The 23645-nt window shown below is 46.2% G+C and overlaps 1 protein-coding gene across 1 annotated transcript in view; it reads right to left on the bottom strand.

Annotated features, from left to right (window-relative positions):
* Window positions 1–773, bottom strand: part of LOC128720101 (uncharacterized) — an 84872-nt gene extending 84099 nt beyond the window's left edge. Inside the window, exon 1 of the mRNA XM_053813747.1 lies at window positions 751–773. Within this exon, the coding sequence (XP_053669722.1) occupies window positions 751–773 (23 nt within the window). The remainder of the gene's footprint in view (window positions 1–750) is intronic.
* Window positions 774–23645: the final 22872 nt, after the last annotated feature.

Genomic DNA, 23645 nt, shown 5'->3' with positions numbered 1-23645 from the left:
TCGGTGCTCCGCCTGAAACGCTCCCTTACGGCTGCTCGGTGGCAGTGTAATACGGCGAACGAGGCAAGCTCTCACCAACAAAACCCACCAGCTTCCCCAATCGGTTATGGTGGTCAACGAGCGGAAAATGGAGCGTATTTCGCGTCGTTTCCACCGACGCTTGGTGGGTGGAGAGATGTGACGAAAATAAATTTAAAATGCACGAACAGTGAGCGCGCGACCGCGGAGCTCGTGTTTTCCTGGAAAGTGTTTCGCGCGCGGAAAAGCACGGTAAGAAAGCATTGCGTGGGATGGCAGGCAAAACATTCAGCAACAGGCGACGGCGAGCGAACCGCGCTCGAGCGTGGGTGCGATCTGGGAGTGAAGCAAGCGAAAGCGTTGAGTTGAAAGCGGTGCCGGGAAAGCGAAAGAGCGGGAAAACCTCTAGCGAGTTTAGCGGAAACCCCGCAACCGTTCATCCATCGTGCCAAACCGGAAAAAACTGCTAGCAGAACGAGAGAACAGAAAAGGAATGAAATGAACGAAAAAGCAAGGTGCACCCACCCTGGAAGCGAAAGCGCAAGGTGGCAAGGCAGAGAGCGCACAGCGGAAATAAAAAGCGCAAGACATACGCATATAAGGCATGTGTGTGTGTGTGTACGTGCTCACGTGGGATGCAGTTGAACGACAAAAGCTCGCTAAAGAAAAGCCCTCCCCAAAAACGGCTCGGCCGCTTTGGGAGGAAAAAGAAAAATCGCGTCAAAGTTACACCTGTAATGGCGCAGTTTTGCCATCGTTCATATCTACGGCCTATACTGGAGAGATGCGCAAGATGTCGGAGGGGACTGTGCGTTTCGATGGCGCTCGTTCGTTTCTCGTTCGACTCAAGGACTACCCTGTCCGGGGACACTTTTGGGTATTCGGGGGCCTACGGGACGCTCGGGGATTCGGTGTTTTTTGTTGGCGGTGTTGGTGACGGTGGTGATGGTGGTGGTGATGGTGGTGGTGGTAGTGGGATGGCGCCCTCTGCGCTGCTGCTACCGGCCGCGTCACGAACGGGCGATCGTCTCCAGCCACTTCCGAACCCCGCCCATTCGGCCGTGGGCTGGGAAAACGGCACCGACCGTCGAAGGCAACCCGTTCGGGAAGGAAAACCCACCCCACACGCGTTGCGGCTTCGGATTTGCTTTTCTATTTTTAAAAGTGGGATATTTTACTTTTTTGTCGTTGTCGTTTTTGTTTTTCGTTACTTTCGCCCCAACTTTGCCAATATACGAGCGCCGTTTTGGTGCGCTATCTCGACCACCACCGACCACGGTCCAATCTGATTAGCTGCAAGTACAGAAAGATGTGTTGGATTGTAGTCGATCGTTTCGGGTGTTTGATGCTAGCGCTTTCCCACGGTTCCAATGTGTGCAAAAACACGAACATGAAGCTGAAAAGGTGTATCAAAGCGCTCAGTTAAGCAGGCTCCTTGTCGTCATCATCGTCGTAGCTGGCTGTCGTGGCAATTTGATCGGTTGGCTATTTTAAACATGTACTCTTCGTAAATCGATCACACCGTAGATCCGACGCAATGTGGCAAACAAAACGGATACGAAACACACCGGGAAAGGTACATCGATCCAACCACACAGATATTACAAGAATAATACGAACAGCAGACACGCCGCCGAGCGACCGCTACGCTAGTGAAACCATTGTTACTGGTTGGGATATGTTCATGTTTTCATTCGGTTTTTTTTTGTTTGCTTTCCTTTTTAACACACTACTGAGGAGGAAACTACACGAGGGAAAAGACAGAGCAGCTCTACACAGTTACGAACACGGAAAAAAGGAAGTTAAAAGGGAAACGGGTGAACCGAAAGAGGGAAGCTGGGCGCCACTCAACCAGCCACTTGTTGGCCGGGACACATGATTTCCATCTCCCATTTATCCCCGGTGCAGCAGCCGATGATGGCCGATAAAGCATGTTAATTAAATATTTATTAATACACTCCCCACGGTCCGATAACGGTCGGTTGCAGCCCTCGGTTGAGAGCCCGGGAAAGTGAACCTCCCCTAGGTGGAAATCGAATGGAAGCGCAAAATGAAATTCCCGACCCGTGGTTCCAGCATTACCTCGTGCCACCCGCATCATTACCCATTCAAGTGCAGCAAATATGCGCACACATTCAGGTGAAAAGCATGCGAAAAAGTCGATGGAATGCACCAGGGGAATGCATCGTATCGGGTGCATCGACAGCTGCGAGCCACGATAAAATCGCTTTTAAATTACACTCTTGCCCGGTTATGGGTCTCCCGAGATGCGGTGGAGTGAGGACAGGGGGGGGGGGTTGGAGGGTGGCTTATAAATTTGCACGAAATTTGCAAACCACCAAAACCCCACTCTCACCCACCACAGTTGCTCGCAAATTGACAGGTGGAACAATTAAATGCGTGCCTTGCGTCAACGAAGCAAACCACCCACCGACCCACTGTGTGTGTTTGTGTGTATGTGTGGGAGGTAAGGGAGGAAATTCGCGGGATTTCCATCGGTAATTTATATAATTATACTTTTGCGAGGGCTGACATAAACGATTTCGAACCCCTCGCCGTTTCCCTGCAAACCCAGTGGCGCATTAATTGCACGCCATCATAAAGCACGGTTCCACGGCCACCACCGGCACTGGTTTAATGGGCGCCACTAGGGTGGGGCTCTGTTGTGGGGATTTAAATTCGGACGGCACGGTATGATTAATGCAGACGCCCCAGGAAGCCAGCTTTTTTTCCGCTCACACGATCCGCCCACGATTCATCTTCATTCGCGATTAATGCACGCTAATAAAGCCATCCGCGAAGGAACTGGCCCGTGGGTATCGCAGCTGACGAATTTGTTATAAAAAAAAAACGAAAGCCCCATTTTGCTGGCTCGCTGGTGTCACCGCAAAGCCGGTGCGATAAGCTCAGTGTTTTTCGGATTTTTCACACCACCCTTGGTCATCGTCGTCGTGCTGTGATTTAATCATTCCCGCCACGCTAACGTTCCCGGTGCTGGGGTGTGAAAAGTTTGACGGCCACAACAGCGAGCCGGTTATAATGCTTGCGAGGGTCAACGAAAACAAAAAAAAACCATTGTGTAGCCCAATCACCACACCTGGGCTGGTCGGAGGAGTTATGCGTTTATTTTTTAACGAGTTTTCATTATAACCCGTCATAAACGGGCGGTTGTTGGGTGATGGAAAACTTGACAACCTCCTGGTGTGCAGGAAGGAACGGCCCCCGAGAAACGGCTGCTCGGTGATTTATACCTGAAGGAATCCTTGGTAGACTGGTTTTCAACGGCAGTATTCATACATCGAGTGATTTTGGTCGCTAAAGCATTCATTATTTGGATCAGGTCAGCATCAGCAACTCCGCTTCAGCATGCTCTGAATTCCCAGAAAGCCATCGCCGGAAACTCGAGTAGTACACTCTTTACAAGATCAATTTACAATTGCTGCTTTCAGTGAGCGAGAGTTTACGTACGCTCCCGGAAGCAACATGAGGCCAATTAATATACGCCCGTAGCTGTGTGTTTCGCCTGCAGTCGAGGAACGATGAAGACTCTATGCCTGGTGTATGGCTTTTTCATGTTCGTTCACTCCGGGTCGGGAAATGGAGCCCTTGGGCGCAGGTGTTTCTAGTTTCTGCCATCTCAATTCATCGCTCGGTTTCTCTGAAGTGATGATTTCTATCCGGTCGACCCCGACCGTAATCCTGTTACTTCCTTACGGAATGCATCAATAATCTATTTTTAGTGTGTACAGTACATCTTTTCAAATCATCCGTCCATCGAACCGACCGACCGTGCTCCAGCAACTGGTTGGTGTCGAATGTACGAGACCACCTGCGGGACTAAACCGGAAGGGTCTGCATATTGGAAGTCGGAATGGCTTCGTTTAGTCGGAGCTTTGTATAAGCTCACGCTTCTTTCTAGGAGGCGGAGTAGCTTTCTACAATATCTTCTTCTGTCCGAGATTGCTGATATGATAACAATGCACCAAAGGGGGCCATGAGCTTGGGTCCAGGATCGATGCCCATTCTTCCCTCCAGCCGGCGTACCACATGCGATGGGAAAGAATGGAACGAAGCCACAAGTGCAGCTTCGCCAACAAAGCGAACCGACACTCACATATGGCTGTCCCGGACATGAGAATGATAAAAGGGGTAAACCAAGTCGCTTCCGTTGATTAATTTACAGCAGGCTCTACCACCCAACTGCCGCAGATAGGATGGTGGGATGAATGGTGTGCATTCCTGTCCTCAATCGAGCAAGGAATAGGATACAACACGAGAGTACAGCAGAAGGGTGCTCCAGAAGCTGACGATTTCAATCGATCGATAACCGAGCGCTGCGTGTTCGTTACATATTCGACTGAAATTTGCAATCGAATTGTGTGGGGTTCTGTATTATTTGTGGTTTTAAATATTGTAGCAACATTATCTAACGCAACGCCATAGTAAATACACGAGCAACTTATTTGATGTCTTATGTAAAGTAAAGCTAACAATTTTTAATTCGGAAAATTGAATGCTTCTAACGAATTGAACAGCACTTTCATGTTCTGTACATGGCACAGTTTAATCAGTTACTATATATATATATATATATATATATATATATATATATATATATATATATATATATATATATATATATATATATATATATATATATATATATATATATATATATATATTTTGAAGGCTTGCAGATGCATCGTATTTATCAATCACTAGTATATATGTAAGCACAACGATTTTGTTTCATCCTTATAGATTCTAACAAAACAAATCTCGGCAAACACCCCCATATTCGGCAATACAGTTTGCCAACTGTTTGCAATCAATAATCAATTTCTCAATAATATTCGACCGCAGCTCCAAACACCTTCACCGAAGCATCAATGATTAATCTATTGTTAGCACCATCTAAAATCATCCAACAGTACTTCAACCCTGTTGACCACAAGAAGAAACAGAAAACCACACCACAAACCGAAGCGTTGAGCAGACGTTTATGATGCTTTCTCTCCAACAGTCGCCACAGCCGTGCCGTGTCAATAATGGCAAACGCTTTTCCAAGAACCTTTTTGGTCGATCCCGCAAATATCTCCCTACCGGATCGGGCCGATTAAGCGAAAAAGGCGCCCAAGAATGATGTGGTCGCACCGGCCAAGAAACCTACATTCCGACCGAGGCGCACACAGCCGTAGGACGAACGCAGAAACATTCCGCAGACGCATTCCTTCGCAATCCGGTGCTTGGTTTATCTTCGTTTCGTGTTCTTTTTTGCCCGGTGAGATTCCGGTTCACCTTTAACGCTATATCGGTGCGATGGAATTTGCTTCTTTCTCGTATTTCCCTTCTGGATTGGCACAGGAATCCATGCTTTGCTTCTGAGATTGCGCACGGAAATACCATATTCCCCGGGAACAGCACCCAACGGCATCGTCCACAAGGAAGGCTTCGAAATTTTACATCTCCCCCGGTCAAGCGATCGTTCTGTCGGAAGCCGAACGATCCCAGTGAATTCTGGAGTGATAGGACGGTGCTGCTGCGTTGTGAAAAGAAACGCTAGTATAGGAGCAGGACGAGTCGGTGCACTGCTAATTAATTATTTCATTTGTTCACCGTCCAAGACCAACCCCGCTTCCAATGCCGATTTGCCGAGCAGCCACAACGACTCGCCTGTTGCCGTTGGTCGTTCTGGGAAGCCTCACGGAACGGCTCCACTCGGCTAGAATCCAATCAACAGGTACTGAAGGCCTGAGCTATCGACGAGATGTGCTATTAATAAAGATGTGCCATCACAGCCCGTCCAACGGGTCGATTTATCGAACAGCCTACGGTTGTCGTGGAAAAATATCGTTCTCTGCTATCGAACGTCCCAGGCTAGATAAACTGGCAGGACGACGGAGCACAAGACAAGCTCGTTTGCTCGGGGATTTGAAGATGCGAACCGGCCCTTCGGAACAAAGGGAATTCCGAGCAGCCTCGGGAGCCCATCAAACAGTTTTACTATTAATTATTAGCCAACATCCGCGCGCCAAACCCCTAGTGGCACGTGTCCTGCCGGTGGCCACAAGGAGCTGGGAAAGTTGTTTAATTGAGTCCTTCGAGGGTGCTTTTCCGCGCTAATCGGTAATATGATTGAAACGGCAGCCGCATGCCAACCACAACCGGGTGGCTTACGTAGGTTAATTCTAGATTACACCACCGTGCGGGGATTTTCGTCCCAAAGCGCACTCTAGGGTGCACGTAACGCGGCAGCTGTTCACGATCCAACGGTCCAATGGATAGGGTTGCATTGGTGCTGCTGCTGCTGTAGGGTAGGCTTTAAACAAAGCGATATAATTATGCTGCCATGCGAAGGACGCACCGAAGCAGAGTACTTCCTGGCAGCTAATCGGACCGTTGGACCACCCAACGAAGGTTGTTTGGGTCATGCAGTATTTGTGGCGTTTATTCCGTATCCCGTTCGTGATCTTAGCTCATCCTTTGATTCACTGGTGTACCGTGAATTTCCCAGCGCCGTGCCGTATTTTGGTCGAAATATCTCCATCAAACTGCTGCCACAAATGGATGTGGTGAAGAGTATGGACATTCCAATTTCACTACAGCGTCTATTCAGTGCTTGTTGGAGAACAAAGCTTGAGCAACAAAGCGCGTTCGATGGTTTGATGCAACTTAGATAATACGGCTTACGTTGAATCGGGTTGAAGTAAGTAAGACGCTCTTCTCTGTAGGAGCGATGACGGCGCTATAATTCATAGCGAAACGAAGCCCGACCTTGATAATAAAACTATAAGTGCATTTTAATTCGCTTAAATGAGAAACACTAGAACCGAACATTAGAATTGTCTCGTTTACGCCACAACCTTTTCATTACATCTCCCTATACCGAAGCAACTATTTGCGAAACGTAAACATGAGAAAGTTTCTGGCAAAGTAGTAATCCTTAATTTAAAAAAATGGAAACTTCGACGTTTCAATGCACCCAAGTACGAGAAAACTTGACCACTGAAAACTGAGCGAGACTGTTGACAGAATTCTGGGAATTATCATTTGAAAACAATCTCCGCCTGTTTGAAAGCCCCCCGTCAATCTGTAAAGTGCCAGTAACACAAACATGACGAGTTCCGGTAAAAAGAAAAGTTGACCGTTCGTGCTGTGATGGTTTGAAATTTCCCATTCCCATCGCGGTCGCCTATCGTGGCGAAGCTCTAGCTTCCACGGTGAAAATAAAAGCTTTCCCGTGTGACCGGGAAAGCGAGCTCTTTCTGGCGTTACAGTCGTGCAGGGGAAACAATTTTTTATAACATGTTTAGAGAGCAAACAAAAACAACGTACAAACGAGAAGCGTCTTGACGTCACTCATGAATTCATAATTGTCAACCCCCGGCTGACGATGTTCGCTACGACGGGCTGGATTTAACAGCCATGATGCGCTCGTGTGCAATGAAGGACGCCATTTTCGCAGCTATGAGCGCACAAGGTACTAGAATTTTGACGAAATTTGATTCCGAGCTGTGGATGGGAGAAAAAAATATAGTGCGTCGTTGACGAGCCGTTTTATCATGAAGTTGGCCACCAGTTTTCACATCCACGACGTATGGTGTCTGTAGCAGCGTTGCCAATTTTCGTGCAACATTCGCCATCGCGGTTGTCATGTCAGCGGCTTGCTTTGATGAACGGAGGCTTGAAATGGCGTATTTTTTCCAATGGAAGACCAAAGACCGTTGTGCAGGAAGACAAACTACCAAGCGTACGGTGCGTGTACAGGCGAAGAGATTTTAATTTTTAATTAAACGCAAAACTTCGCCCCAAAACGAGCCTACAGGGTGACACTTGGGTCGTCCGTTGTGAATTTCGAAGCGTGTTTTTGCCGATGTAAACTCTCCCAGTTCCGCCATTCGCAACGTGGTTTAAAGGCACGGGCTACCTGCCAGATACCTGCGCTCTTCACGGTACTGTGAAATCAAAACACAAGCACTCCACGTTTTTCTGATGACAAAACACCACCATCTAACAAAAAGTAGTCCATCTCGCGAGTTGGTGCGAATATGTCCACTCTACTTTTCGTTTTCCCATACCGAGGCTTTGAAGTGGAAGTGGAAAAACGCCACCCCACTCAAGCGCGAGACGCGAAATTGCACGGCTTACGGTTTCACTTTGATGCCAGATTGCATGTCTTTTACGTTCGGGCGTGGCTGCATGCCGCCTACTTCGAGCGCGTGGCAATAAAGTTTTCCCAGCACGTCCGCTATGCGAAGTGGTGGCTTAAGCCACGTCAACACGACAGCTTTACAGCCTATTCCAGGAATTTTCTAACCATTGAACATTTAAAACAGAGCTGTTTTAAAGAAACAGCTGGAGGTTATTTTTCCAATCAGCCGTGCCGTGAATTGACATCAAATAGCTCGAACATTGATTCGTTTGCGATACGAACGCATCATAATTTTACTTGCAAATGTGCTGTCTCGCTTCATGACACCACACAATAGGCTGCTCGTGGCATCATACACAGCCCTTCGTCCTTGGGCTTGACCGGCGAAACAATGGCACCCCTTTTTAGGCGATGGCACCTGGGCTGGCATTCGCCGTCAATTCATTTTGAGATGAAATGAAAACGACACCAACCGTACCGGTTGCGCATGTTAGAAATGATGAGTATAATCCTCCCCCTCACGCCCTTCGAACCCCTTTCGTACCATTTACTCGAGTTTTATCCCGCCACACCGGAAGCGTGTGGGTGAGTTTCGGGAAAATGGGAATTAAAACCATAAGAGCGAACTTCCATTCCAGCCCCAATGTATTCAGCACGTCGTAGAGCGCGAACGGCAAGGCGGCAGAGGGCTGATGTTGTAGGAGTGTCGAGTTCCAACCTCAGAGCCCAAAATCCCCCGTCGAGAAATATAATAATAAGCAAACGTTTCTGAAACCATTCACCAGACCGAGTCCTTTTGCTACCACCTGCCGCCGTAGTGTAGGTGTAGGGGGGCGGAAAAAAAATAATAAATGTAATAAGTCCCAGCCTTCCTTCCCGCACATTCCCGAAGGGACAACTGCCGGGCGAATGCTTTCCGAGGTGAATGCAGGAACAATATTAATAATAACAATATGGCAATGAAGTGGGAAGTAATGATGGTGTAAAAATAAAAATTCCCGCCGCAGGTGAGCCATCGTAGCGAGTGCCTGATCCCTAGTGAGTTGTATATGAGAGAGAAAGAGAGAGAGAGAATGAGAGAGTGAAAGCAAACAGGGAATGAAAAAAAAATGGAGCTAAGAAATTCATGCGTTTTGAGCAAGTACCTCCACATTCAGCGACACGTGGGCACTTCTACGCGACAAAAGCGTCCCCACGATATAGCGCGGGCAATATTAATTGGAACAATATTTTTGATCACAAACGAAGCTATACCGATCGTGCGTATTTGAAAAATATCAATTGCTCACGAACTTGGCATGATTTATTTCTCGAATCACGCGGTTGCTAGAAGAAATCGTACAGGATGAGATTTGAAACGAAATGCATCCTGAATCATTCATTAAACGATCATTCGTTCAGCTTACTTGATTATTTTCGATTCGATCAAAAGGCTTCGAATGGACGTCCTAAGGCGTCCGGGAAGCCACGCATAAAAAACGTGAGTTGGGAGCAAAGAAGCTTGAAGTTTCTTGTGGCATGTTTTATTCAATAGACCCCTGAAACCAACGTATTCGAAGCTTACTGAATAGACCGACAATTGCACACCAAGCACAAGTAGCTGCTGATGTAAAGTGGGTAAAAGTTTTGTACATCACAAATTGGCAGCGTGACTCTAAAAAGGACGATTCGTTACATTGTAGATGGGAGAATGAATTTGTTTTATGCTTCCAAAACGATATCATTGCCGATGGTTTTAAGCGTCCTTGAAACTTAACGCCAGCAGGCTTGAAAAAGCCACCAACTTCTCCACGAAACTGACGTGGCGCGAATCGCTCTGTTACAATCGTATGACGATCAAAATTATCCACATATACCACAAGCATTGTTTTTGGTAAGTCATTCATCGAGCTTACTAAAGACCGTGTTCACAACGCCGCCCCTAGCTAAATTCGATACTTGAAATGCAGCATTGTTGTTTATTCGTCATCGTGAAGCATTTCACCTTTGCAAAACTAGGTCAGTGCATGTTCCGATGCTTCGCCAGGAATCGAGGAAACATTACAGCAGAGCAATCTTTGTGCCCCTTAAGCCGCTTCCCATCCCCACTCAAGAGCGCTCGTAATCGCGGTTTAAACCCTCCGAACCGGGCAATCCTGCTGCAATTATCACCACTCAACCGTCACCATTGCGGCGGCACTAATGATTGCTAATTTCGTCCCGCACATAATTCGACTCGTCGTACCGGCGGGCTCCGGTTTTATCCGTACATTAGCAAAATTAACTCTCCAAATCCCACCCAAAGCCGTCTCGGTCGATTCCTTCGGCAAACTCACAGCAAACCTACAAACGAGAGCCACGGTCACGGATGCGGCCATTCAGCAGTGCTGCATTCTACGCGCTCCGGGAAGGTCCGACGTTTGAGCTACGCGGCTTAAGGACAAATCCGAGCGCTCCGAAAGCTTCCAGGAATGAATGTGTGTCTACTAGGGCTCGTGTTGGTTGGAGTTTTGTCTCGGAAACGCGTTAGAGGCAATTAAAATTGCATTGCTTCCAACGCACTCTCATTGCATGTACAATAGCGTTGCGTGATGCTACCGGGCATTCGCATAACGAGAATGGTGCTGTCAGAAAACGGCATGACTGTCCTGCAACTTGTTTCTGTTACTTTTTCTATTGTTGGCTTGTTAACCGAGCTCAATACTGGGAGTGTTTTGGGTTTCCATCTCGTGAAAACCTTCCAGCTGTGTTTTAAGAAAGGACATTCCCATTTAGAACACCTGCACTGCTGGACAGCTTACTGCACGACGAAATTTCCCCACCTGAGGCGAAACCGGGAATGAAATCGGACACCTCAACTAGGCACCTTAAAACCTGCCGTTCTCTTTCTCGCTCACAGCCTGTACACGGTGAGGTGACCTCCGGTTGATTGGGCGGTCAAAACGTGCCACCCGCACATGGGTGAGCGTTCGGATTATCTCCCCGACAGCCACCCCTGTTGTAATGGATTTCAGCCTAAGAGAGCTTATCAGCAAGTGCGAACTTTTACCGAAAAGAGGCCGGAGTTAAGTTACTCGACCCGCCCTGGGCGACTAGAGCTGAAGCTGAGTGCTTTTGCCAGGAATTGATTCCACAGATAATGGATTCAATATCGCCCAGGTAACGTTGCTAATGGGCTGGCGCGAGCTTTACTCCCCGATCGGTTGGTTCCTTCCATCTGTTACCTTGGCGTTTCCTTCATGGTTGTGCCTGTCTCGGGGGAAAACGAGGGCTTCGTAGAAAGTTTAAATCGAGCTGGTTGGATTGGCTTTTCTGTAAAAGCTCTGCCCTCGGGTAAATCGTACTGCGAAAGGCGTGCTCCCGTCTCACGATACCGTCCATCCCACCGATGTCCCTCCAGGGCGCATCCTACCAGAGATCAGCGCGCCATGTCGGCTGCAATTTATTTTCCATCCACAAAAAGCCACCCATCCGGTACGTGACTGTCGTGCACGTCCCCGGCGGCTGCTCTGCTGATGCTGCTGCGGTTGAAGGTCACCAGATCCCGGCAGCAGAGTCAGCAAAATGCGCTCAGCCTAAACGAACATGTCTTAGGCAAACATACCGTGCCCGGCGTGCGGTTGTTGGAAATCGTTACAAATTTTTAATTGATATTCAAATGGTTCTGACGAACCGAAGCTTCTTTGCAAACGCTCCCGGCCCATAAGATACAACCCATGCGGCCTTGTTGCTCGCGCATTCCATTTTATTTTGCCAATTCCTTGGCAAAAAAGGCAAAGCGAGAGAGCGAGAAAAATATAGAAGGGGAGAAAAATAGAATCATCCAGTTGATACGCTTGTTACGCCCAGCCATGGCGTTCTGTGTCCCGGGCTGGCGACCGAAGGATCAAGATGGGTGATAGGAGGGATCGCAAATCAAAGCACGAACCGAGTGCCGAGGGCACGTACCAAACGATAGAATTCAATTTGAGCTCGCATTATAATTCTCTGCCTTCGCTAGCGGGCGAATCAATGTAGTCTTTTTTTTTTTATTTCTTTTCGACCCCATCCCTTGCGCGAACATCCTTACGTGAACCCGATTTGCCTTTCCCAACATAACAACCATGTTTCTCTCTCCTTTTTTCATTCTGCTTCCTTTCTGGCATTGTTTTCCTTCGGATCCGTTGTTTCAGCTCTGGGGAAAAAGAAAATCAACACACTCGGGATGGTGGTGGTCTTTTTCGCCGTTTCAATAAACCATGGCTTTTCCTTTTATGAGCGAATCCTTTTCCTTTTGTCACGCTTGGCTAACAACTGCGTTTGGTATTGGAAGTGGGCTGTGCCATAATTATGCATGCTGGTTTTGAATTCTTTTTTGAATTTATGATGTTTCTTCTTAACCTCATCTCCCACGTTTGTAAGCCCCTAGGCTCGGCCCGGTTATTTTTCCTCCGATATAATACATTACTTGCATAGCTGCATCAGTCACGGTGGTTTTATTAAATTTCAGATCCTTTCTCAAAACTCGTGCTCAAACCTCGAGCTTATGCTATAGGTCTGGTAATAGAACGGTAACAAACCTTAACCTTTTCTAGCTCAACCGTTGCCATAAGTGCTAGCGAAGTCTGATGCCAATAAATAGAAATGTGAAATTTATGACATGACGATCCAACACAAGTGCTTCAAGTGCCGTTACCAACTGAACTTTTCCAATCTGAAATGAAGCTCGTGGGAGAAATTGTACCCTTTTTGAACCAAAATTGTACTGTGCGCTTTCGTACGTGGAAATCGTTCTGTTTTATTCATCAAAAGTAAATTATAGAGAGAACATGATTGCTTGCAATGTGATTTCACGATGAGGCACTTCAATAGCATATGGATCTCAATTCGAGCTGAAGCGTTAGAATGGCACTTATCATTTACAGTCAACTGTCTATCTGATCAGAAGTAAGTTTACTACAGCAACCGTTGTTAAAAATAAAACAAAAAACGAAATCCAGTTTTGAGCCGTTAATTTGTTCCAGCGAACAGCACTGTGAGCAAATTATATTGTTGTCTTTTTTTTGCGATCGGTAACACATCTTTTTCAAAACACATTTCGGAGAACTATGCCTTGATCACATAACACATTATAGGTTATAGCAAGAAATATTTTTTTGAAACATATTTTTTTTTTTATAATGACAACATTTTCGTTAGCAATACAATACACATATTTACCATTGACGATCCATGGTAGATAGTTAAATATACTCCGTTTACATAGTACATTAAAGTAGTACATAGTAGTAGTACATTGAATAAACTCCGTTTACCATCGTAGAGATGATGTACATGGAAAGCAAACGCTTAAAGCACTTTCAACATAATTAATACAACGTGTTGTAATTGTTTACCACAAACAAACACACATCCACGTACAGTGCTTTCAGTTCAAAGAAAAAACTGCTTGCAACCCTCTCCAATGGAATTAATGCTCAGCAGTTGTCCCAGGCTGTTGTGAAAAAAAAACTAGCGATTGACAATACGATGCTCAACAAAAGCAACAAACGCGCGATGCTGTTTGCACAACATGTTGGCAGGAAATGAAAAGCGAAAATAAAATAATTAACACAAAACATCGATCAACGGAAACAAAAACTAAATGTAAAAAACAAGGATCACCCGGACTACCGGTGTGGGCGATGCTTTCAGGGTAATGAATTCTCCCTTCCACGTAGGTACTGCAAAAACAGGATGCTGTCAAAACATCCTGCCCCTGCAGTAGCTTCCGCCAGGGACCGGGAGGTTCGGTTTGCGTAATAACATATTTGTTGTGGCAACCCGTCAATGCAGCATGCAGCGTATATATTTATTTGCTTTTCCATTTGCGTCGCTTTCGCCATTTTCCAAACCAAACGCTCGCAGCTAGCTCGTGATTCGCACACAAACGGTAAAAAGAAAAACAAGAACGCCCTCGTTTCAGCTTCCCCTTCAAACGCACTTGTTGATAACTGCATTCTCGAGCGCTGCATCCGGCCGGCGGTGAAGTGCATCCTGCACGGTACGACGGGAAAATCGTTTCCCAGAGTCTCACTCACGCTCGCGCTCCTTATCGTGCTGCACTCGTGAAACTGAAGGATACCAGCGGCTCGGCGGTACTGAGGGACCTAACCGCATGAACATGTTTTCATGAGATTTCCCGCGCGCGTTCGCATAATAAAAACGCAGCACATTGCCCCAGAATTGTCATGAATTTAGAGGACGCCTGAAGCACGTTTAGGTTGGTGTTTATTTTATTTCTCTTCCTGTTTTGCGTTCTTTACATGTTGCGCGGATAAGCGACGGTATTCGCTTTGAAGCATGTCGGTGAAAAAATCATTTTCGTCACATTCGTGGCCAACGCCAATGGCCCTGTGTGGAGCTCCATTTTTTTTTGCTCTATTTGCGGTTGATGCCACACGAAAGTGGCTTTCAAGTGAATTTCGTTCATGCCAATTTGCGCAACACATTCAGCGTCCTTTGTCTACCCAGTGCCCTCTAGCCGACGGGCAGGCGGATGACTGTGTGAAATCCTATACCTTCTGTTTGATGTTGCTAAAAGCTCGCAAAATGCCAACTTTAACCCATCTTGTTCATACAGACATGATACGCACAAAGAAAACTGATACACGCGCGCGTGCATGTGGGTGGAGGTGCGATACGTAAACACATTTACCCCCGACAACGCATTTACAAGCGTGACAGCCGTAACAGCACACGCAGTCGCTCGTGTTTTTCGCTGTTCTCACGCGTTTCAGCTGTTGAACTTTGTAATTACTCCTACCACCGGTATGTTTGATCCTTGCTCGTTCCTTCCACGCGTTCGACAAAACCACACGATTGATGGCCGTATCCTGTGACAGGCGGCTTAACTCCCCTCCGGGCCTCACGCCCACACCCACGCCAACAACAATGTGCACTTTCCACGCTCGAAGGAACTAACTCGCAGTAGCTTCTTCTTCTGCTGGGGAGCGTTGGGTGGTGAAAACAATGGCCCCACCAATCCGTGGAATTCATCTCCTCCCTTCTCACTTCACAAAGGGTTCAGAGGGTTGAGAGAACGCACGGAGCTGAGTGGGTGGTGCGACGAGGCATTTAAAAGCAAACTGTTTCGGCGGCTCAACGCCAGCCAAGATGACAATTCGTCGTAGCAAAACATGGCGCCGGTTTTCAGCACGCCCGTCACTCACGTCACTCAATTAATGCCCCCGCCTCCCCCCCCCCACCCAGGGCGAGACAGTCCACCCGTGTAGCCTCCCCGGAAAACACATCCCCTAAAATACCCGACCCCTCGTGGGCTTGTGTGGGACAACCAGGGGAAAAAGGAGCTTAACTTTCGCCCACGGGTGACAGTTGGAGCAGTTTTCCGGTGTTGAGAGGAAAAGTGTAAGAGAGAGAGAGAGAGAGAGATAGAGAGAGAGAGAGCAAGAGAATTAGAGAGTGCGTGTGTGTGTGAGAGAGAGAGAGAGAGAAAGAGTGAGTTGGAGAGGATGGAAAGAGGCTGAGAAAAAAAAAACACACAATACAATGGCTAGGCACACGGACAAAGCGTGTGCGTTGCGCACCCGCGTCCAGGACACCCTTCGCACTCACCTTCCCCGGGCCATTGCTTTATCATTCCCCCCAGGCGGACGACGGACGCGCGAGTGCTGATGATGGCTGTAAGAAAAGCCAAAGTTTGGAACACATGAATACGTACGTTCGGGGGCCTTCCATCCCCATGCGCCCCACACGGCTTTTGTGCTTAAGACCCCTTTTCCCGGCAGGTTGGCCCGCAGCGCGAGAGCATTACAAGGAACGCCATCCTGCAGGAACCATCTCCGGTGCCATTTCCATCAGAACAAAGCGCGTATGTGTATATGAGTGTGCTTGAGTGTGTGTGTTTATGTGTGTGTAAAGGAGCTTAAAAATGGCAACATCCGTTACGGGCTCTTTGGAACACTTTATGATTCTTGTCAGTCCCTGGGACCGGTTTCATTCACCTAGGTGCTGCAAATGAATTATGTAACAATTTTCAGGATCTGAATGCGACAGAACGACCGGTAGGAGTCGTTAATAGACCATATTGGCGATAGGGAATGCTTTGTCACCGTACCGCTCCTGGTTTTCGAAGCATAATGATGTAGAAACAATGTAGAAACTAATAATTAGCAGATGCTTAGGCTTAAACGTAGCCTTACCGAGGCTATTTAAACGCTAGTTTCAACGGTAAACCGATTGACAAAATTGTATGCTAAAGGTTTAAAAGGTGTGCCTCCATCAAAATAGGCTCTGGCTTCTCCAGCACGACCAGGCTCTATGCTCCAATTGATTCGATTCGATGCGAATCGTATTTGCATTCGGTTTGCTCCAGCAAAAAAAACTGACAAACACCAACACGCTGGCCCACCGTTGTAAAATTCGTTGGGCAAAAGTTAAATTAACAAACTTTATTGAATTTCCCATACCGAACCGAGCCACCGGAGGTCGACCACGTCCTGCTTTCGAAAAGACGGAAATGAAGAGTGCCGAAGAGAATAAAGTCCCAAGATGGGAGGATGAGAAAAGCCTCCCTCGTCTGCTGACGCCAATTCATACCGGAATCCGGTTTCCCGTATCCACTCGTCCCTGAAGTGCCCTCGTCCTGTCGCCGTAAACCGGTTTGACGGGCGATCTGCAATCTGTTGTTTCGCGAGCGACTGAAATCGAGGCGCTTTAGGGTGAAACGGGGTCGCTCACTGTACTGGTTTGTAGTAGGTCACCTCAAGCTTTCTCTTGGACGGTCGAACCGATATACACGAGACTAGAGCCACCGGGATGTGGCATGATTTTTTAAGCTATAAGCTTCGGCTCTCAATCACATCCCAGTCTAAGTTAGCGCTTTTTGCGTACGGTGTTTGTAAATCAATTTTAGCAAATTTCTCATGAATAAATTTCTCCCATCTCCCTCAGCTCGTAGCTGGTTAATTTGTTTGTGGACAGTTTATTGAATCGTCTTGTTCATGCTCGCTTGTCTGTTCCCGGAACGAAGTTACAACATTGCAAGCGAGTTTTGATTGATTTTTTGTTACTTTGAAATATTGCACGAACCGTACCGCTTTATTAATGCTTCGTTCAGCGATTACCATAATTGCCTAACACCTTCCGGTGGAGACGCCTTGTTTAGAGGGGTTGGGTTTTGAATTTTAACAAAATCAAGCGCCCATTCCAATTTGAAGTCATAAATAGTACAATCTATTTCCAGTTCTCTACCAGCAGTGGCTCGTGTAAATTCAGCCGAAACGAGCGAAAAAGTTTTAACAACCTCCAGCTCCACTCAAACCGAAGCCCGAAAATTGGCGGCCAAATTTATATTCACCCCAGCCCACAAGCGCTCGTCTCTAACTCGCACGATGGTGGTGCAAGAAATTGTCTTCAGAGAAAGCACGAAATCCTGAAACCATCCTGCACGAAGCCATCACTGGCTGTCAGTCAGCCAAAGCGTTAACCTCTTGATCCCGCCTAATGGCAACCGGCTGGGCAGAAGATGGCTTCGAGAGTGAATTTATCGGTCACTCGTGCCCGTCGTCGTCCTTCGTCGTCGTTGGCCTGCAGTACTGCGGATTCAACTGGTGAAAATGGTAATCATGATGTTTGAGGATGATGTTCTAGCGAGGAAAGAAAGACAGACAACCGATAGGAAAAAAAACACGCGACCACGAACGAACGTGTCCCTGAGGGGCCTTTGGGCTTCGTGGACCGAAAGATTGACGTTTCGATTATTGGCACAAATTGGGTCGAAATCGTGCGGACTTAATCTCGGCCTGAGCTTTCACCACAAGACATGCTTGAGTAACGGTGGGTGGTTTTGGCCGTTTCGACCATGGCTCGTTGACAAATCGCATTATTCTAGCGTTCCGTTCGGCCTTCCACTGAACGGGGATTTGTCGAGCCAGTACATAATATTGTTTTGTCAACGCCTCGACACAATAGCTCCATGTAGAATATACGCCAGTTCACCATTTAGTTGGACACCGTGGTCGTTACGAGACAGGTAACAGGTGGCGGTGCTTTGAAAGTCTACCTCAATGATGCACAAAACTGTACCAGCAACAAAACCTTTAGCTGGGAAAACAAGAAAACTTCACGAAAACAAAACAACCAAAACAAATATCCACGATGAGGCGATGAATTTGTGTTGCGTTGGAACATGGCGTTGGAATTTCTGAATTAAAACCAACCACTTTGAACAAGAGCACCTATTCAAGCTCACGAGCGACACCTTGAAATGCCTCTCCGCAATTTATGAAAGTAGTATTCACGAGCAAAAATAAACCTGTTACTTTTCGAACGATCTAACAACCGTTGGCTTTCTTCTAAACACCGCTGCTGAAACACCACAAACCAGTGCATATTTGCCATTGCAACTCGTGTAATAGCTTCCAAAAAGTAGAACAAATGGAGCAAAATTAAGGGCTGCCAGCAAAACCGTTGACGTAGAAAAAGGAGTAAATTTCTCAGGCAACATGCCCAAGAGCTATTAATCCATCAGCAGACTGGTAGGCAGCAACCCATAAGGCACTGACTGAAAAGCAAACGAGAACAACACAAAACGTGAGATAATGAAAAGACAAAGAATGCACCAAACTCATAACTGCATCCCGCTCTGACTAGCTGAACTAAGCAAGTAGAAGAAAAATCCTTTTAAAAACACTAAATGCGGCTCTGGAAGCATATGGTTTGGTATAGCACATCTTCTGTGAAAGGCCGAAACGTCACATCAAATCAACATAAGCAGAGACGGTGTTTTCCCACGAAAAAGTTCCCCTTTCGCTTTCGGGCAGGAAATTAAATCTTCCCAACGAGAAAAACGGTCACTAACAGGGAAGGGACGGAAAGAAACCCATCAAACAGGAAGCATCTACCGAATTCAAGCATTCGGGAGCAAAGTTAGGTTCGAAAGGAATACCTGTGAATGGAAAATCGTCATAGAACACGTGTTACTCATGGAGTGCGCATTCAAAAAACGTTAAAATGAATAAACAAACGATCTCCCGCCACACACACATACACACACCATACTTTCAGGTGACAGGCGATGGCGCAACAGCTGGAACAATATTTTTCCCTGCATTACTCATGGGACCGAGTGCGCCCGTCACTGGAAGCTACTTGACAAATGAGCTTTTCAGGTTGATGGATCCCGTGCCAAAGTGATGGAACACGTTGCGACTACGAGAATCGTTGTAGCATTAAGGAAAGTAAAGGGCTTTGCGAGAGCTTGTACTTTCGTTTTTCCGTTGCCACTTGCAAGCTTATGATCGACCTTTGTATTGCGGCGCCCGGCTGGTTGTGCAGTATGAACATGTTTAATCAGCATAATGAGCTAACACGCGTACACTTCTTTGTTGTGGTGGGCCTCGCTAGGTCACGATGAACGTACGCGCAGGATCGGTGTCCAGTTAAGTGGTTATTGTTTTCAGTGCACTTCTCAACGGCCACCCAACCATCGCCGGTGATGAGTGGAAGCTCCAAAGGGTCGGCGAATACCATAAAACACGGCAAGTACAAGTTCGGAACTAGGTTCACTACGGTTCCGCCTCGACGACGCCTCGGCCGCCACTAATGGGATGATTTATGGTTGTTTGGCAGGTCATTTCGCGGCCCATGCGCTGGTCGCTTGCCCGGACCTGTCTAGGGCAGCGCGTAAATAATTCACCAGCTCTGCACAGACGGCTGTGGGGAAGAATTATTGCTCTGGAACCTAAGGCCCGTAACCGACGTCGGTAGCACTGTGTCGGTTCAACAAGTGTCGCTACACTAATTGCTTAAATGGCGAAGCAAGCAAACGCGCGGAGAGCAATGCTTGTGAAAATTTGACAAAAAAACACTTAACACCACTCACAACGAGCATTAAACATGGTGGAAAGCAATTGAAGGAAAAGCGTGGAAAATACGTAATCTCAGCGATGGTTGCGTCGGTCCTAGAAGGATTGAACAAACGTGCATCGTTCCAGAACTTACCACCAATAGCTGGCGTTGAGTTGTTTTCAACTTTGCTCTAATAATGAAAAAAAAAAGTTTACGGAGTGAAAACCAGGGTAGTCGAATGAAAGATATATTTGCAAAGACATTTCCGAAAGCAAAATGTTTCTTTTAGTGCTTTTTTTGCTCGCATTTGTACTTCTTCGAACATTTTGCTCTAGTTTTTCCAACGCAAAAATATTTTCAACCGAGAAGTTTGCCGATTTTCCGCACATATTATGCACATCATCTCATGTCCTGCACACTCGGGTACTCATGAACACTTTGCCGGACGACAGCAGCAGATCGCGTACGCCTTCTCGTAACTAACCATCCGGACTATTCTTAGTGATGAGTGAAAACATGAAAATGATCCACAATGGAAACTTTGTTCAATTGGCTGCCCAGTGAAATATGCGTTTCAGCAAAGTTTATACAGACAGGTTTCGAGTTACATTATGGAGACTATTAGAATTTCCGACCCCTTACATCCCGGGAACAATAGCATGGATGGTTGCAAGGCTCAGACAGATTATTCTACAATTCATTTCGTAAAAATCTCTCCACAATGTTAATGTTTCCTTGACATTTAGTTCCTTTCAGATCCGTCCAGCTTATAGCGTATTATGATCACGAGGATGGCTTTGTCTTCAATTAAAACCATTTCAGTGTAATTCCTCTGCCAGGATTAATTATTTCGTTCGAGCCCTTCCATTTGAACCGGAAGCAAAAGCGTTATCCTTCGCGTAATTTTCGATTAAATGAATCTACAAAAGTCCTTTTAGGAGCATCATCAAATGGTCTCAATATCGCAGACGGTTTTAAGTGGAAACACCATCTTGAAGATTCGAAACTGTGATAGCTCAATTCATTACACTTCTTACAAGCACGTGGTGCTTGAGAGCTTTTGCTAGATAACAATAATTCCAAAACTGTCCTTTATCTTCTTACGTTGCCGGATTGAAGTGAAGTTTTTACACACCTAACTTGTTCAATACTACTAAAATACTAATCCTTCAATGGGTCTGCGAGAAGAATACCAATAAAAAAGGAGATCCTCTCAGCGATACTAGGGAATTTTTACGGGAAAAGGGACCGCTACCTAAACATTGTAACCTTTTTCGTTTGATTGGTGTCTTCGTTTTTCGTGTTTCGATTGCCTTAACAACGCCTGGTTTCTGAATCTGCATTAAACACCCATAAAAAACAGAGGTTTTCGAGCGCGGACTTCGTAAGACGATTTTCTGTGGTTGCTAGGAAGGATTGAATTTGTATTGTGTTTCTTTTTATTTCAATATTCGTCTTTTGTGACATCTCGTTGTATAGGACAACTCGAATAAAAACAATTTTGTAGATATTTTTAAGGTTTTTTTTTTGTATTAGTTCCCGAGCCGAAAACTGTGTCACGTTGGCTTGAAAGAAAATGCGTGAATTTCGTTCGCTGTTGGAGACGTTTGCGTCGATTTGAGAGTGAAAAAATGGATCATAAGAAATATCTCACCTACCCTGCTCTAACAAAACGGACCGTAAGCAAGTCATAAAAGATACAAAATAGCATACTGAAACCCAAAATAAGAAGCACTGGCTTCAAGCTGAGCCTGGAACGAAAAGCATCGCTAGCCTTCTCACACCTCTGCGCGAATATTGAGATGTGGTTTTCCATTTTTTCAACGCGTCGTTTCTTTTATTTTCGCCTCCCCCGACCGGTGCGCTGGTTTTACGAGGCAATAAATATTGATGGCTTCAGCACGGTCAGGAGTCCGGACGAAATGTGGCCACTGATGATGATGATCATGATGATGAGTATGAGCGTATGAGTGATGACGGTTATGATGGCCATCGAAGCGGTACACGGCAATCTACTCACTCGACCCACTACCGCACTCGTAGCATTAGCCCCATGCTCTGCTTCAACGGTGGGTAACTGAAGGCAGGAGTCGACAGGTTGGAGCGGAATACCCCACAAGTTGTCAGCCATCCGTGAGTCCCACTTTCAGAGGGTTTGCATCCCTTTGAATGGTGTGCTTCCGCTCGGTGTTGCCAACGCTTTTGGAGGCTCAAAGATGATACGCTCTTCTTACAACGAACTGCCCATGTCAGCTGCCAACCAAGCGAACGTCTAGCGCTGTGAATGACGGCTGATGCCTTGCTTGCTACAGATTCACGTACGTGTATGCATTACTCTGGGACTCTTAAGTGTGTGCGTGTTTTCTCCGTTTCATCTAGATCCCATATTGAGGAGAATATGACTGCATAGTTAGTAGCGTGGGTTATGGCAATAGATATTTCGCTCACGTCCAGGGTAGCCATTATGGAACAACAATTATGAGTAGATATTTTTCACCACTCAAATCTCAACTCATTACGTTATTGCTTAATGTCGGCTTACACAGAAAGGAATGAGCCTTGCAGATTTCGGTGAACGAGAAAAGAGGTTTCTTGTAGAATGCTCTGGTCTGGTGGCGCATAAAAAATGAACGATGTTACCTATTAGAAGTTATTCGGTAATCACTCACTGCATTGCAAGTATTATTCAACATGCTAATGTTATTTCAAGCACAATCGATTATTTTGCCTACCATCTAATAAGCGAAACAGCATCGTCTATATATAAAGATGAGTTCATAACAAATTGTGTCGATTACATACGAAACTACCCATGTTACTACTATAAACTACTTGGAAAAAACTTCGTAACATTTTGAGCAAAGATCACCATTTCACCATAAAGCTTAGATATTTACGATTGTAGTAACAGGTTTGTTTGAAGGAATTTCGTACCTTTTTTAAATTACTTTATCAAAAACACCAGGCGCCTCCATCAACCTGAACATGGTTTGTCAAAAACACCAGGCGCCTCCATTAGTCACAAGAAGCATCAAATTCCATTTTTTAAACCGAATTCAAATGTTACGTGAAATATTGAATGAATCGCCGACTTTTACTTCATCCAGCACCCACGATGCCACGATAACCATACATTTAAACATTAACGTCGCTCGTCTTCGATTCCAACGGGGTATTACCAAGAAAAAGCTTTGTACATAAAGTCCTTGGTGAAGATCCACCACACCACTTCGAGGTACGTGCTTTCACCAGTTTCCACATGGATTGAGTGAAAAGAGAGTTAAGCCGACACGCGGAAAGGAAATTCCCGGGCCGAGCCGAGGACTTACCATTTCCCTGTAGAGCACAATACCGTCCCATTGGTAACGGAAGCGCAACAAGCGGTTCAAACGTCAGAGTGCGCGGTACAATTGATACGAAAATAGATAAGACGCAGCCTGTAGCTTCGTGAACTGCGCCCCGAGCATAGTTGCTTTCTAAGAAACGTCTCGAGCAACTACTGAGGAATAGTTCGCTCGACTCGAGCAGAAAACAAATGAGCAATCCCCAGACTTTGCGCGCCTTACAATAATAAAACGGAACGATGGAAACAGGACAATAAACATCTCACTCTCTTGGGGAAGATGTCTAGCACGGAAATACGAGGAAAACTCCCCAGGCAAAAGAC

This window comes from Anopheles nili, chromosome 2 (genome assembly GCF_943737925.1).
Source record: "Anopheles nili chromosome 2, idAnoNiliSN_F5_01, whole genome shotgun sequence".
NCBI lineage: Eukaryota > Metazoa > Arthropoda > Insecta > Diptera > Culicidae > Anopheles > Anopheles nili.
This window is presented reverse-complemented; position numbering and strand designations above follow the sequence as displayed.